General features: G+C 48.6%; 1 protein-coding gene across 1 annotated transcript in view; it reads right to left on the minus strand.

Moving 5' to 3' along the window:
* LOC113875788 (zinc finger protein 805-like) overlaps positions 1-12,642 on the minus strand; it is a 42,425-nt gene extending 29,783 nt beyond the window's left edge. Inside the window, 3 exon segments of the mRNA XM_027514465.1 lie at positions 5,073-5,168; positions 9,090-9,216; positions 12,193-12,642. Coding sequence (XP_027370266.1) covers positions 5,073-5,168; positions 9,090-9,216; positions 12,193-12,225 — 256 coding nt within the window. The 5' untranslated portion in view covers positions 12,226-12,642.
* Between the last annotated feature and the right edge of the window lie 2,250 nt (positions 12,643-14,892).

Raw genomic sequence — 14,892 nt, forward strand, 5'->3', positions numbered from 1 at the left:
AAAGAGGGAATTCCCAGGAGACTCAGTAAAGTTAAAACTCCAGGCTCTCACTGCCAGGGACCCAGGTTCAATCCCTGGTCAGGGAATTAAGATCTCACAAGCCACAAAGTGCAGTCAAAAAAAAAAAAGAGAAAAAGAAATGAGAAATTCAGGAGCAAAAACTTCATTAATTAAAGTGAAAAACTCACTGGAAGTATTCAAACGAAAATTTATACAGAAAGAAGAAATAATCTGCCAAGTTGAACATAGAATAATGTTAAATATTGAGTCTAACAAACAGACAAAAAGGAAAGATTGAACAATAGTGAGTAGAGCCTAAGGCACCTGTGATACACTTAATGAACCAACATACTCACTGAGACATTCCCAGAAAGACAAGAGAGACGGGATCAAAGAGAGTATCTGAAGAGCCGAAGACGTCCCAAAATGGATGAAACGTCCAAGAAGTTCAATGAATTCCAAGAAAAATAAACTCAGACACACACTGAGGAAACTGTAAACAAACTTTTGTAAGGCAAAGAAAAAGTATAGCAAGTACGAAGCAACCTGTTATATACAAGCGATTCTCAATAAGATTATCAGATTTCTCATCAGAAACTTGGGAGGCCAGAAACCAGTGGTTCAATAGATTCAAGTGTAAAACAAACAAACAGAAAGTGTCAAGTAAGAATCCTTAATCCGGCAAAACTGTCCTTTAAAAGAGCAAGGAAGAAATTAAGACATCTCAGTATATGAAAGTTGGAGGAGTTTGTTACCACTGGATCTGCTCTGTAAGAAATTCTTCAGGGAGACTTCCAGGGTGAAATGTAAGAACACTAGACAGTAATTCAAAGCCATATGAATAAATAAAGAGCTTTATAATAGTAAATACATGGGCAGTTATTAAAGATAGAATTATTTTGTAACTCTACATTGTGTATTTACATGATTTAGAAGATTGTTTGTTCAAATTGTTAACCTAAAGGCTAGTATTATTATAACTTTAGCTTATAAGTCCATGTGTAGCTTTCTAGAAATTTAAGAGACTAACACATTTAAAAGAATTAGTAGTTTTACGTTTCTAGGCGTACAACATACAAAGATGTAATTTTGTGACACAAACACTTGAAAGGGGTAATGACGGAGCTGTAAAGGATTTCTGATGTTGCTGAAGTTAGGCTGGTATAAAATCATATTAATGGTAAAACTTTAATACATACATCAAATATAATCCCATGATAGCCATAAATACCTAGAGAATGTATGCAGAAGGAAATGAGAAAGGAATTTAAAAGTTTCACTACAAAATATCAACTAAACACCAGACTATAAAGCAAGAATGAGAATCAAAAACTATAACACATATAGAAATCAAATACCAAAATGACAGAAGTCTCTCCATATCACTAACACTTTAAATGTAAATGGTTAAACTCTTCAATTAACAAACAGAAATTAGCAGAATTGATAACACATGACCCAACTATATGTTTTCCACTAGAGACTCACTTCAGATACAAAGACACAAACTGAAAGTCAAAACAGGGAAGAAGATTCTGTACAAATACTAACAAAAAGAGAGCAGACAAATCGTCTACATTAAAATCAGACAAAACGGACTTTAAATCAAAAAAGATTACAAACAACAATGAAAGATATTATATAAGTAAAAGTTATAATATAGCAAGAAAATATGACTGTAAACAACTACATACTGAAAGAAGATCAAAATACATGAACCAAAGAATGAAAGAACGGAAGAGAAAGAGACAACACTACAAAAAACATGGAGGCTTCAATATCCCATTCTGAATAATGGAGAGAACAACCAGACAAAGGGTAAGTATAGAAACAGAAGACTTAACACAAACCGACTGTATCTAACAGATACATACAGAACACTCTACACAACAATAGCATACACATTCCTCTCGAGTATACATGGAACATTTTCCAGAACAGACCATAGGTTAAATCACAAATTAAATCTCAATAGATTTAAAAATATATCAAAAAAAGTATAATTTGTTTCTAATGAAAACAAACAAAAAAAACACCAAAACTTACAGGATGCAGTGAATGCAGTTGTTAAGAGGGAGATTTCTAGCTATAAACACTTTCAGTGAAAAACAAAAAAGATGTCAAGTCAACAACCTAACTTAACAACTTTAGCAGGAAAAGAAAGAAACTAAACCCAAACTAAAGACACACAGGCAATGGAAAAAGAACAGAGAGCCCGGGAAACACACACACGTGGAGCTCTGGGGAATGGAAGAGAAGGGAGAGCAGTTCACAGTAAAAGCAAAGAACATAAAGTAAATGGAGCTAGAAAAATGGGTGACGCTGGGAATGACAACACCGTATTCCTGTCTCACACTATCCTCAAATTCTACCTCACACCAGAAAGAGTTAAATGTCAGGTGCCAAGCTTAGAACATCTTATAATGAGGACATCTTTTTGATATTAGGGATGGAGCAGCACCTATAACTGATAAAAGTATCAGTAATGTACAAAAATTCCTAAAAACAAAAGGCAAATAAGTTAACACCTAGAGTTTTCGATGAACTGACATTTCAAAGAAGAAAATACAGTTGTTCGTCAGTATCCACAGGGGAATAACTGGTGTCAGACACTTCCTGCTCAACACCCAAATCCAAAGATGCTCAAGTCCTTTGCATAAAATGGCAGTTTTTGCATATAACCTACACACATCCTCCTGTGTACTTTAAATTGTCTCTTGCTTGTAATATCTAATACAATGTAAATACTGTGTAAATAATTGCCAGCACAAGGCAAACTCAAGTTTTGCTTTTTCGAGCTTTCTGGGATTTTCTTTTCCTCCAGTGTCTTCAATCCATGCTTGATGAATCCAGAGTCAGAACCTGCAGATGAGGAGGACAACTGTACAAATGGGCCGATAATTACATGATGAGAAGCTAAAGCTTGTGAACAATTAAGGAAATGCAAGGCAAGCTCACCTAACACACAGTTTTGTCAGTTCGTTAAGCAAAAATAAACATGCCTGAGAGCATGAAAGACAGAACAGGACACAGTCAGTGGAATCTAGAGAATTATAGATGGGCAGATCTCTTTTAGAAAACCACAGCAATTGTCACCTAAACTTGAAAGTTTGCACAGCTACAATCCAACAATTTTACTCCTAAAAATGACAAAAGACAGGCCTAATCGTGTGCAAGATGACCAATACATACGAACGTTCCTGGTAGCACTGTTTATGAGAATGATGAAATGTAAAAAAGTAAATGCCCTAGAGAGTGGATAAATATGAAACAGGAATATTTTTTATTTGCTTCAAGTGCAGAAACTTGGGCACATTTTTATGTTAAGTAGACAAAGGATAAAGTTACTAAGGGGCTTCCCTGGTGGCTCAGAAGGTAAAGCATCTGCCTGCAATGTGGGAGACCCGGGTTTGATCCCTGGGTCAGCAAGATCCCCTGGAGAAGGAAATGGCCACCCGCTCCAGGATTCTTGCCTGGAAAATCCCATGGACAGAGGAGCCTGGCGGGCTACAGTCCATGGGGTCACCAAGAGTCGGACACGACTGAGCGACTTCACTTGCACTTTCAGTTACTAAACAAGCAGTAAATAGAAACACTTTCCCTAAAAGGTGTGACCTAGACTCTGGTTCAAGAACTGGCCATGAAATGTGCCAAGGTCTCTTCCACCAGGGAAAGGAAAACCACAGCCTGGGAATCTGAGTGCAGAAGGGCTGAGGACCAAGCAGGAGTTTACTGTGGAGCCCTGCTGACACCCCAGGGCCATGCGCTGAGACACCGGCACTGGGGAGGCAATCCCTGTCGGGAGGGCCGGACGCAGGGCTGCTGGGGGTGGGTCGAGGGTCTGGGGCGGCATCCAGTCTCCAGCCTGTGCGGACGGCAGGACCACATGCTCAGGCGTAGGAGGGGAGGAGTGAGCACCGGGATGGGTTCTCTGCCAGGCGTGCTCACTGGCTGCCTCTGAGATCCTCAGGTGGAGGTGTGTGGAGAGCAGGGGGCAGAGGCTGGGATGCCCCTCTGAGGGGCCACCGATGGCCCCACAAACGCTCACAGGCCAGCTGGGCCACGGAGTGACTAGGAGTGGAAAGAGCACGCCTCTGCAGCAGCCCCAGCATCACATACGACGGCTCCAGTGCCCTCAGCAGCCCAGACGTGGGCACACAGGACAAACGTCACTGGGAGGCTTTACCCAACAGGAGGAGACGGGCGACAGGGGACAAGGGAGGGCTCCTCAGTGTCTGAAACGATAGTTTGGGAAAGGGGAAGCAGAGGAGTGCTGGAGAGGCGCTGGGCAGGGAAGACGTGAACCACACTGTTCATCGTGACTAACGGGACGTGGCGGTACCAGCAGCTCACTTCCCACGAGACACTGACTACGGCTCAGACCCTGTGCTGAGCAGTTTTATGTTTTAAAACTGCACACCCCCAGCAACCCCAGGTCAGAGCGACTACTGTTGACTGGCGCCTTTAGGAGCAGACCCCCCTCACCAACCTCCTGCTCCTCTCCTGAGACGGAGGGCTCAGTCACAGCTCTCTGCCCACCCCCCAAGTGTGGCCAAGAGCCCAGTGCCTTCCAGTGGAGGGATCAGAGGGCTGCTGTTTATGGGAGTCAGAGTGGCGTCATCCCCCACTTCTCTGCTAGCTGCAGGGGTCAGGGCACCTGAAGTCACACACTGACGACAGAACGAACCCAGGGCCCCGAGCGGCCGCGTGCTGCAGAGCTCCCCGCGACCCACAGGACGGGGTGCGAGTCAGAAACAGCGCCTCCACGTGCTTGAGCTCCGAGACACCGGAGTCCCTCTGACACAGCAGCCAGGCTGTAACTCAGACGAACTTACGTGCAGACACAAGGAGATCCCAAATTTCACTGGGACCACAGAGCCGGTGGTCGGCACGCAGGCCTGAAGCCCAGGACACATCTGAGCTCGTACACCGCTGTCCTCGGCGAGGACAGAGGGACCTGGGGTCAAAGGGCTCCGTGGCTTCCAGACCACCAGAGGCCCGAACAAGACGCTTCCCAGGGAACCAGGGCCCGTGGCTTCCGGCAGGGTCTCTGCCCACAGCTTGGCTCCTACCTGCACAGGTGCTTCGGGAGAGGTCTCTCTTCACCGTCCACAGCTCCTGCCCGTGCTCCAGCCGGTAGATCAGCTCAGGTCTGGGGACAGGACACCCTGGGCATGGAGAAAAAAGGAAGACATGGGGGCTTCTGTGAAAACTGGGAAGACCTCTCAGTCTCGTGTGAGACTTCGGGATGTGGACCTCAGAATGAAGCTGCTCCCATGCACACAAAATGTGGAACCGCGACCCAGAAACCAAAGACACGCCACACTGCATGGAGCTTTTATTCCTAACACTAAATCAAAAGCTAATACACAGTTAACACAGTCAAAGGACTGTGTTCAAGCAACTTAAATGCACCACACTACTTCAGAATTGAAATAGATTTATGATGTCATTTAAACAACTGACATATTTGAAATATTGATTCTTTTCGTTCAAAACAAGGTTACGTGTCTCCGTTGCTAAGTTCCGTTTTTAGAACACAAGCAAAGTTCTGTACTGTTGTTTCTACAGACCACAGGTGAGTCTACCCCAGGGTTTCCTCACAGCATTCTCAGCAAGTACATACTACGATCGGCACTTTTCTTTTTTAGCCATGCAGGATCCTAGTTCAGTGACCAAGCATCACACCATCACCCTCTGAATCAGGAGGGCAGAGACTCAACCACTGGACCACCATTTTTTTTAAAGTTAAAGTTCATTTACAATGTCATGTTTGTATCGGGTGTACAGGAAAAGTGATTCACATACACAAATACCCACACTGCTTTTCAGATTCTTTTCCGTTATAGGTTATTATAAGATACTGAATATAGTCCCTGTGCTGTATTAGAACCTTGTTGTTTATCTATTATTATATATAGAGGTGTGTATCTGTTGATCCCAAACTCTTAATTTACCCCTCACCACACCTGCTTTGCTCTTTCATAACCATAAGTTTGTTTTCGGAGTCTGTGAGTAGCACCATTTTATAGATAAAAACCATACAGAAAGCAACAATCAGGCAGATAATGTGATGTGCCAAAGAGCCCACAACTGGTGAACGGCTGGGCCAACACAGAGCCCAGGTCTAACCGTCTCGGCTCTGTGTGCTGTTCCACCACAAAGCTACACAAGCCTGCTCCCAGAGGTGCCGAGTGCAGGTCTAGATGATGAAAATCCTGATGAGTAAAGACAGGAGCGGTGGTGGTGAGGCTCGCAATGCTACCCTGCACAAAACCTGGTCACTCCAGGCACTGTTCTGACCCTTTCTAGAAAGTTACCCACTTAGCCCTGTTGCAGCCCCGGGAAGTAAACTCCACCTTACTCCGGTTTACCAAGGAGCACCCCGAGGCCCAGACGCAGTCTGTAACTGCCCAGGACCACACAGTTTTTAAGGTGCAAAGCAGGGACTAAACACCAGAATCTGGCTCTGACCCTGGCCTCCCCAACACCACAATGAGGAGGAAACAGCAGACACCCCTGAGTGGGGCCAGCATCCTGAGACCAAGTGCGGGGCAGCTGTGAGGGAGGGATGTGAGCACCGAAATGCAACTACTGGGAGCAGGGCTGGGGAGGGGCAGACTCAGCAGACTTCAGTATTTCATGAACTGTGAGAAAATAATAAAACTGAGACTCCTGCACAGTGATACGGTCACATCTACTGCCATCAATATTTCACTAAAAAAAAGGATTTTTACTTCAAAGGAACCCCACAGAGGACAGCTTCATGAAGTGAAGGTGTATGTTCCTTACTGTTAAGGTTCCACTGTACGAGGCTCGCCACGGAAGCCGAGTTCCCCTGACTGTCCTGAGGGCCAGGCGAGCCCGAGGGTCACACGGGAGGAGCAGAGCAGTGCCCGCATCGGGCCTGCCGTGCGGTCAGTCAGCGACCTGGGTGAGCTCCGACTCGTATTCACAGTAACGCCAGTGCTACAAGTGACGCTTTTTCTGTTTCTCACATCCCTTCAAAAAGGGATTCCTGTACAGCAATGGTGAGTGGGAAACAGAAACCCAGAGGCTGACAAGTCGCTAAGTCAACCTGAAAATGCAGCCAAGGGACTGAACAGTGAGAGTTAAGGGCCAGCGAGCCTGCACCACGGCTCAGGGATGGCCCCCTGTTGAAGAGAGGAAATTAGCAACAGTTGGGGGGAAGAAGGGTTAACTACTGAACCACATTTTCCCTAAAGAAGTCAGGAGGCACGAAAAAGAGTAAACGAAGGCCTTCCTCAGGGTCATTCCCAGTGCCCCTGATGAAGTGTCCGTGAGCCTTCAGAAATGGGGCTTCTCAGCCTCTGGACAACTGACATTCAGATCCAGAAAGTTCTTTGCTGAGGAGAAGGGGAGAGAATGTGTCTCTCCTGCACAGTGTAAGGATGTGTGGAGGCGCTCCGGGTCTTCACTCAGTAAGTGCCTGTAGCAACTCCATCCCAGTGGTGACAACCTATGTCTCCAGACGGGGCCAAGTGTCCCTGGGGAATGAGAACCGCTGGCTTAGAGGATGTAAATCAGGTGACAGGGGAGAGCTAGTGTGATGAGGAGGGGCGCTAAGAGAGTTTGTGGTCAGGAAACAGTTGGTGAGGAAGCGAGGTGGCCATGTGCAGAGAAGAGGTGGCCACGTGAAAAGCCAAAATGCCCAAGAACACCCACCAGGAAAACAGGACAGCACCTCAGAGGCCGGAGGCGAGCACGTCAAGTACGTCAGGTACGCACAGAACGGCAAGGCACCAGTGCGACCCGTCAGTGAGCGTGGGGAGAGCCAGGGGAGGCGGGCGGAGGCATCGGGGCTCGATGGTGGGCGTTTCTATTTGTTTAATTCTGTTGTAAATTATCTAAATATGTCAAGCTTTTCCTGATTTTGTTCAACCTCCTCTCACTGACATAGAACACAATCCCAGGTCTCTAAGAACACGCCTGTCTCACCGAAGCCCTGGGTTTACAGCCCTCCCTTCCCTCAAACTGAGCAGCCTGAGAGGACCGTCCCTGAGCTGCTGTCTCTCTACTGTGGCTCTCTGGCCCATGCGGACTGGGTCATCCTCAGCTGAGCAGGGCTGTCGTGTCCACCCTCTGGTGCTGAGGGGCATCTCTGGACTCATCACCAGACCCCGGGACCACTCACTCCCACATGTGACGGGCAGATGCAGCAGACGCTGCCTGATGTCTCCTGGGCACAAAACCGCCACATGCTGAGACGCACTCCTCTCCCAGCTTCTCCTTCTCGGACCAGCAGATGATCCCTGCCGAGACTGAGCGAACATGAGACACCTGTGAAGGCGCAGGAGGACAGAGAAGCCCCCTGACTGAGACCCTGCGGCTAGACAGGACCTGCTGGCACTGAAGGCAAAGGCCTCCTGGGGCCCCGGCTGCCTCACCCTCTTCCTGGAGAACAGCTTGTCACCCACATCCTGTGCACTCGGGTGTAGGGGACGCCTGGGAACCGGTCTCATTCGGTCCGCTCCCTCTCTGGAATGTGAAACAGGAACTCAGACAGAGGCCGGTCTGTGCTGGGCCCTGGGCTGAGAGGTTCAGGTGGTCACTTCCGCCTCACGGACACCCCCACCCCCACCCAGAGCCCTGCAGCAGAGAAAGAGCAACAATATAAACACACGAAGAAGTAGAAACAAGGCATCTGGAGCCTTGGAGAGCAGGGATTGGGCTGGTCACTCCTGTCAAACTTGCTGGGGTGCAAAAGCCATTCTGAAAAGACAGGGACGTGAGCAAAGCCAGAGAAAGAAGCCAGGACGGAAGCCCCAGAAGCCAGGGTAGAATCCTGGTTCTCCTATTCCAGTCCCATGTGGCCCGACTGGAAATGCTGCCTTTGGGTTCTGCAGAACATTCATTTCCTTCCACCACTTTCTAAGAGCCAAAGGGGAACTTTATTCAAAGAGACACAGAGACAGCAGGCAAGAGGAGGTGACTCTCAAGCATGAGTGAAACTGTGAGGAAGCAGGGGGGAGGGAGGACTCCTGAGCCCTTCCTGAGAAGCCAAGATGAAGCCAGGGTCCGGGATGCACGGGGTGGTCGGGGCCCGCACAGCAGAGCAGGAGCCTTACCCAGAGACACCAGGAGGCCGCAGTTCTCCAGCATCACCTCCTGGTACAGGGTCCTCTGGGCCGGGTCCAGATGCCCCCACTCCTCCTGGGTGAAGGTCACAGCCACGTCATCGAAGGTCACAGACAGCTGGAATGTCAAATACAGATAGCAGCGTCAGCTTTGGGACGACCGGGTGGGATTGGAGCTTGTCCCTGCGTCTCTGGTAAAGGCGCAGCAAGGTCGAGGCCCTCATCGCCGGGCACCTCCTCCGCACTGGGCTGAAGAGGGGGTGGGCAGTGCTGTGGGCATAACACAGTACAGCCCTACTTCAGATCCTGGGCGTGTGGTTCCCGAGCACTCCGAAAAAGCAGGTCGCATGGTGATTTTGGATTCCCACTGCAAATACAAGTTACATTTAGGACTTCCCTGGCGTCCAGTGGTTAAGAATCCACCTACCAACGCAGGGGACATGGGTGTAATCCCTGGTCCACGAAGATGTGACATGCTTCGGGGCAAGCACACCCGTGTGCCACAACTACTGAAGCCCGTGAGCCCTAGAGCCCCTGCTCCGCAACAAGAGAAGCCACCACAGTAAGTCCATGCACAACAACGAAGAGGAGCCGCCCTGCTCGCCGCAACGAGAGAAAGCCTCCACAGCAACGAAGACCCAGTGCAGCCAAGGGTAAATCCAAGTTTTACAATGTTTACACCGCGCCGCAGTCCACTAAGGGTGCAATAGCGCTATGGCTGCTGCTAAGGCTTCAGTCGTGTCCGACTCTGCGCGACCCCATAGACGGCGGCCCACCAGGCTCCCCGTCCCTGGGATTCTCCAGGCAAGAACACTGGAGTGGGGTGCCATTGCCTTCTCCAGTGCATGAAAGGAAAAGTGAAAGTGAAGTCGCTCAGTCGTGTCCGACCCTCAGCGACCCCATGGACTGCAGCCTACCAGGCTCCTCCGTCCATGGGATTTTCCAGGCAAGAGTACTGCAGTGGGGTGCCCTAAGACAATAATTTGGATGCCTTAATTAAAAAGTACTTTATTGCTAAAAAACGCCAACCATCATCGTGAGCTGTAACCTTGTTGCAGGTGGAACATCTCAACTACTGTGAGAAACTACCACCATGTGACCCAAAGACACAAAGGAAAGCAAATGATGCAAGGCTGCCACAAACCTTCAATCTGCGAGAAAAACAACAGCAACAAAAGCACAGAATCCACAAACACGACAAAGAAAAGTATGAGCACAGAGCACACAGAAGCCCCCCGCGCAGGGGCCCTCGGAAAATGACGGAAGGACCAGGGCTGAGGGGTGCAGACAGAGGGGTGCTACAATGTCAGAGGAATGAGTACATAGTGATAATAAGACTACAAATAACGTTAAGCACAGCAGCAGGGGCTACCCAGGTGGCTCGGTGTTAAAGAACCCACCTGCCAATGCAGGAGACTCGGGTTCAATCCCTGGGTCAGGAAGATCCCTGGAGAAGGAAAAGGCAACCCACTCCAGGATCTTTGGTGGGAAATGCCTGGACAGAGGAGCCTGGCAGGCTACAGCCCGTGGGGTCACGGAGTGTGAGACAGGGCTGAGCAACTGAGCCACCGCCACCTGCGCTCCACTGGTCCTGCTAGTTGCCCGCCCCGTGCTGAGAGCATTACGTCATGTCCAAACGCAACGAACAGGACTTCCCTAGATGTCCAGGGGCTAATACTCCACACTCCCAATGCACAGGTCCCAGGATCAATCCCCGGTCAAGGAACTAGATCCCACACGCCACAACTAAGAGTTTACGTGCCGCAGCTAAGAACCTGCACAGCCAAACAAATAAACATTAAAAACAAAAGGCAACTAAGTCCCTAGTTCTCAAGTCACCATTTTCACCAGTGACTCCTAACTAAAAACACTCCACAGTCTGCCTTGTAATCTTACTCCCACCACCACATACTGGACATACTCTGTACACTCTCCTGAAACGTGCAGCAGATGCACGACCACATCCCTGTATGATCAGAACCACTCAGTAAACATAAACAATTCAGCCACCCCACTCTCAGATGAAGAGCCCTACTACTGCAGACCCATCATTTAAATGCTCCAAGACACTGGCTCATGGTTTTTTCACCTTACACAGTGCTCACATCTTTGTATATCAAGTTTTTTTTTGTTTTTTTTTGTTTTTTTTTTCTGCAGCTCTGCTCAGCTTGTGGGACCCTAGCTCCCCAACAAGGGATCAAACCCAGGCCCGTGGCAATGAGAGCGCAGAGTCCTAACCGCTGGACCACCAGGGAATTATTAGTTTTCTTGAGTTAATACTTCAATTAAATATGTGCAAATTCCTAATAAATTGACTGGTTCATACATAGGAATCCTGCAAAAACTCATTTCTGGTGTTAGATAAACTCTTATCACTAGGGACATTTGGGGCAGGTAGGTCAAGAGAAACAAAATTAACTAGGGCCTCAACAATGATTACCAGATGATATGTTTAATTAATTAAAACTCTTTAAGGAAGGGGACAGGGGACTTCCCTGGTGACCAGTGGCTAAGACTCAGTGCTCCCAATGCGGGTTGCATCCCTGGTTAGGGAACTAGATACCACATGCTGGTGTACCTAAATAAAAACATTAACTCAAAACTCTCTGGCATATAATCCAACAGCACCCTCCATGACTGTTTAAGCGTGCACCTATGGATGGGCTTTCTCTGGTTGGTCTAAGTTATAAGTGGGGAAAAGAATTAGGGAAAGGGTTAATTATTAATCAAGTCCTGGCCATTTGCAGCCGAGGAAACAAATGTCACTGTTTCTCTTCCTGGAAGCTCTAAAGATAGGAATTTGACTTCAGGCAAGTCTGACTTAGACCGGGCAGGACTCCTGGGTTATTGACTGTAGATGACGGGCTGGGTTCCTAGGCAGGTTATTTGCCAAAGTTTCAATTTTATACTCCATCTATTTTCCATTTGTATATTCAGGCTTGCGTGTTCTAGGACTAGAGATAAAGTGAGTGACGAGCCAGCTCCACTGGTCTCACACAAACACAACTGCAGAGAAACTCAATGCCTCTCCTGAATTCCACCCAGCTCAGGAGCTCTCTCCGAATCAGCAATGCCAGGAACACCGTCCACTCACCCGCGCCGGGTCCATCCACGCCGCCGCCATCATGGGCCCCTGAGGAGATAGCGGGACCCGGAGAGGCGGCGACAGAGGCGAGTCCCGCGGGTTCAGCCGACCGCCGCTCGCTCCTTGCTCTGGGCGAGGTGGCCGATCACGGGGAGGGTCACAGCCAGCTCGAACGCGCGCAAGGGAACCCAAGCCACCTTTCTGCTCATTTGCGAAGACGGCACTGGAAGAAGCCACAGAAGAGCTTTACCCTTCCCGACAGCTGGCGTGGACCGAGCCGTCGCACGCAAATGACGTCCACCACCGGTGGGGCCGGAAGCCCCACCTCCCCGCAGGAAATGCCCCCTCCCTGGGCCGTCATTGGCCCAGCGCCTGCTGCAGTCGCGCAGTGTAGCACTTTCTGGGTAATGTAGTTTTTTCTGTGCAGACAACAGGCAGTGGCGCGCGTGTTCAGTCGCTCGGTCGTGTCCCACTCTTTGCGATCCCATGGACTGCAGCACGCCAGGCTTCCCTGTCCATCACCAACTCCCAGAACTTGCTCAAACTTATGTCCATCGAATCGGCGAACCCCATGAACAGTGTGAAAAGGCAAAAAGAGCCGCTCTACCTCGATGTAAAATATTTAGGAGATCCAAAGCCCCGAATCAGACCCTCTTCACAGCAGGCACAGCTCGGGGGGAGCGAGGGAGCACTAACGGCGCAGGTGAAAAACCATGAATCAACGTATTGGAGCATTTTTTCTTCTTTCTTTTTGGTTGGGCACAGTGTTCAGAGTCCTAACTACTGGACCGCCAAGGAATTCCCTTGGAGCGTTTAAATGATAAATCTGCAATGATGGGACTGTTCATCCGAGAGGAGTGACTGAATTGTTTGCGGTTCTAGTCATACAGAGAAGTGGTCCCGCCTCTGCTGGACATTTCATATTGAGAAGAATATTGAATATGGTGGTGGGAGTAACAAGGCAAACTCTACATGGGGTATTTTTTAGTCAGAAGACACAGAGGTGAAAAAGATGCCTGCAAGGGTGGAGGACTTCCTGGTGCTCCAGTAGCTTAGACTTGGCGATCCCAATGCAGGGGACCCGGGGTTCCATCTCTGGTCAGGGAACTAGATCCCACATGCTGTAACTAAGAGGTTGCATGCCCCAGGAGGAGATCAGAGATCCTGAGTGCCCTAAGACCCCGCACAGCCAAATAAACAATTATTTAGGGGGGGGAAAGCGCCTGCAGTGAACAAACAACATGTTTGAGCTCCCCACTGGGTAGTTTGGATATTTATTGCTATTTATTCTTGCTTTTGAATTGTGGTGCTGAGGACGACTCTTGAGAGTCCCCTGGACTGCAAGATCAAACCAGTCAATCTTAAAGAAAATCAACTGTAAATATTCATCAGAAGGACTGATGCTGAAGCTCCAATACTTTGGCCATCTGATCTGAAGAGCTAACTCACTGAAAAAGACCCGAATGCTGGGAAAGATTGAGAGGACAGGAGAAGGGGGTGACAAAGGATGAGATGTTTGGATGGCATCACTGACTCAATGGACATGAATCTGAGCAAACCCTGGGAGACGGTGGAAGACAGGGAGACATGGTGTGCTACAGTCCATGGAGTCACAAAGAGTCAGACATGACTTAGCAACTGAACGTCAGTTTTTGGTAGATGAAGGGAGGAGCTGCCACCGGAAGGACTTGGAGGGGAGGCTGGAAGAGCACTTCTGCAAATGCTGTAAGCAAAGGTTAGATTTCAGAAGAGTTTGGAGATTGGTTTTTCCTGATGCAATCAGAACATGACAACACCACACACATGCTAGTGAATTCATTTGGAATTGGGTGGCATTGATGTGCAGCAACACATCTTATCTTAAAGATGGAAGCATGTTGGATGTCAGTATAAAGAGAGGGGAGTGTGTGATCACGGGGTTAATTAGTCCTGTTTTACAAAGGACATTCTCCTGAAAACCTGGGGAAGAGTAAAGTGAGTCTAGGGGCCCCTGAGGAGTAGGTAATGCACCCTTGGACTGCAAAGAGATCCAACCAGTCCATCCTAAAGGAGATCAGTCCTGGGTGTTCATTGGTAGGTCTGATGTTGAAGCTGAAACTCCAATACTTTGACCACCTGATGCGAAGAGCTGACTCATTTGAAAAGCCCCTGATGCTGGGAAAGATTGAGGGCAGGAGGAGAAGGGGACAAGAGAGGATGAGATGGTTGGATGGCTTCACCGACACAATGGACATGGGTTTGGGTAAACTCCGGGAGTTGGTGATAGGGAGGCCTGGTGTGCTGCGGTTCATGGGGTCGCAAAGAGTTGGACACAACTGAGCAATTGAACTGAACTGAATGCACCATCAGGGTGGTTATCTGCATAAAGTAATAACTAGTTTTCAGGAAGAGTGGTTAAGTCACAATACCTGTGACCCAGGAAGGGCATCAGTTAGGGCTGCTCTCATGGGAAAGTTTCTACAAGAAATAAAGACTTCACCCAGTCACACACCAACACATGCAAAGACCTGTGTGGGACATCCCTGGTAGCCCAGTGGTTAAGAATCCACCTTGCAATGCAGGGGACGAAGGTTCCATCCCTGATGGGGGAACTGAGATCCCACAAGCAGAAGAGCAACTGAGCCTAGAGTCTATACGCTGCAATGAAAGATGCAACAAAGCTCCTGCAAATAAGACCAGATGCAGCCAAACGATGTTTTAAAAAGAGAC

The sequence above is a fragment of the Bos indicus x Bos taurus genome, chromosome 18 (assembly GCF_003369695.1).
Source record: "Bos indicus x Bos taurus breed Angus x Brahman F1 hybrid chromosome 18, Bos_hybrid_MaternalHap_v2.0, whole genome shotgun sequence".
Classification (NCBI taxonomy): domain Eukaryota; kingdom Metazoa; phylum Chordata; class Mammalia; order Artiodactyla; family Bovidae; genus Bos; species Bos indicus x Bos taurus.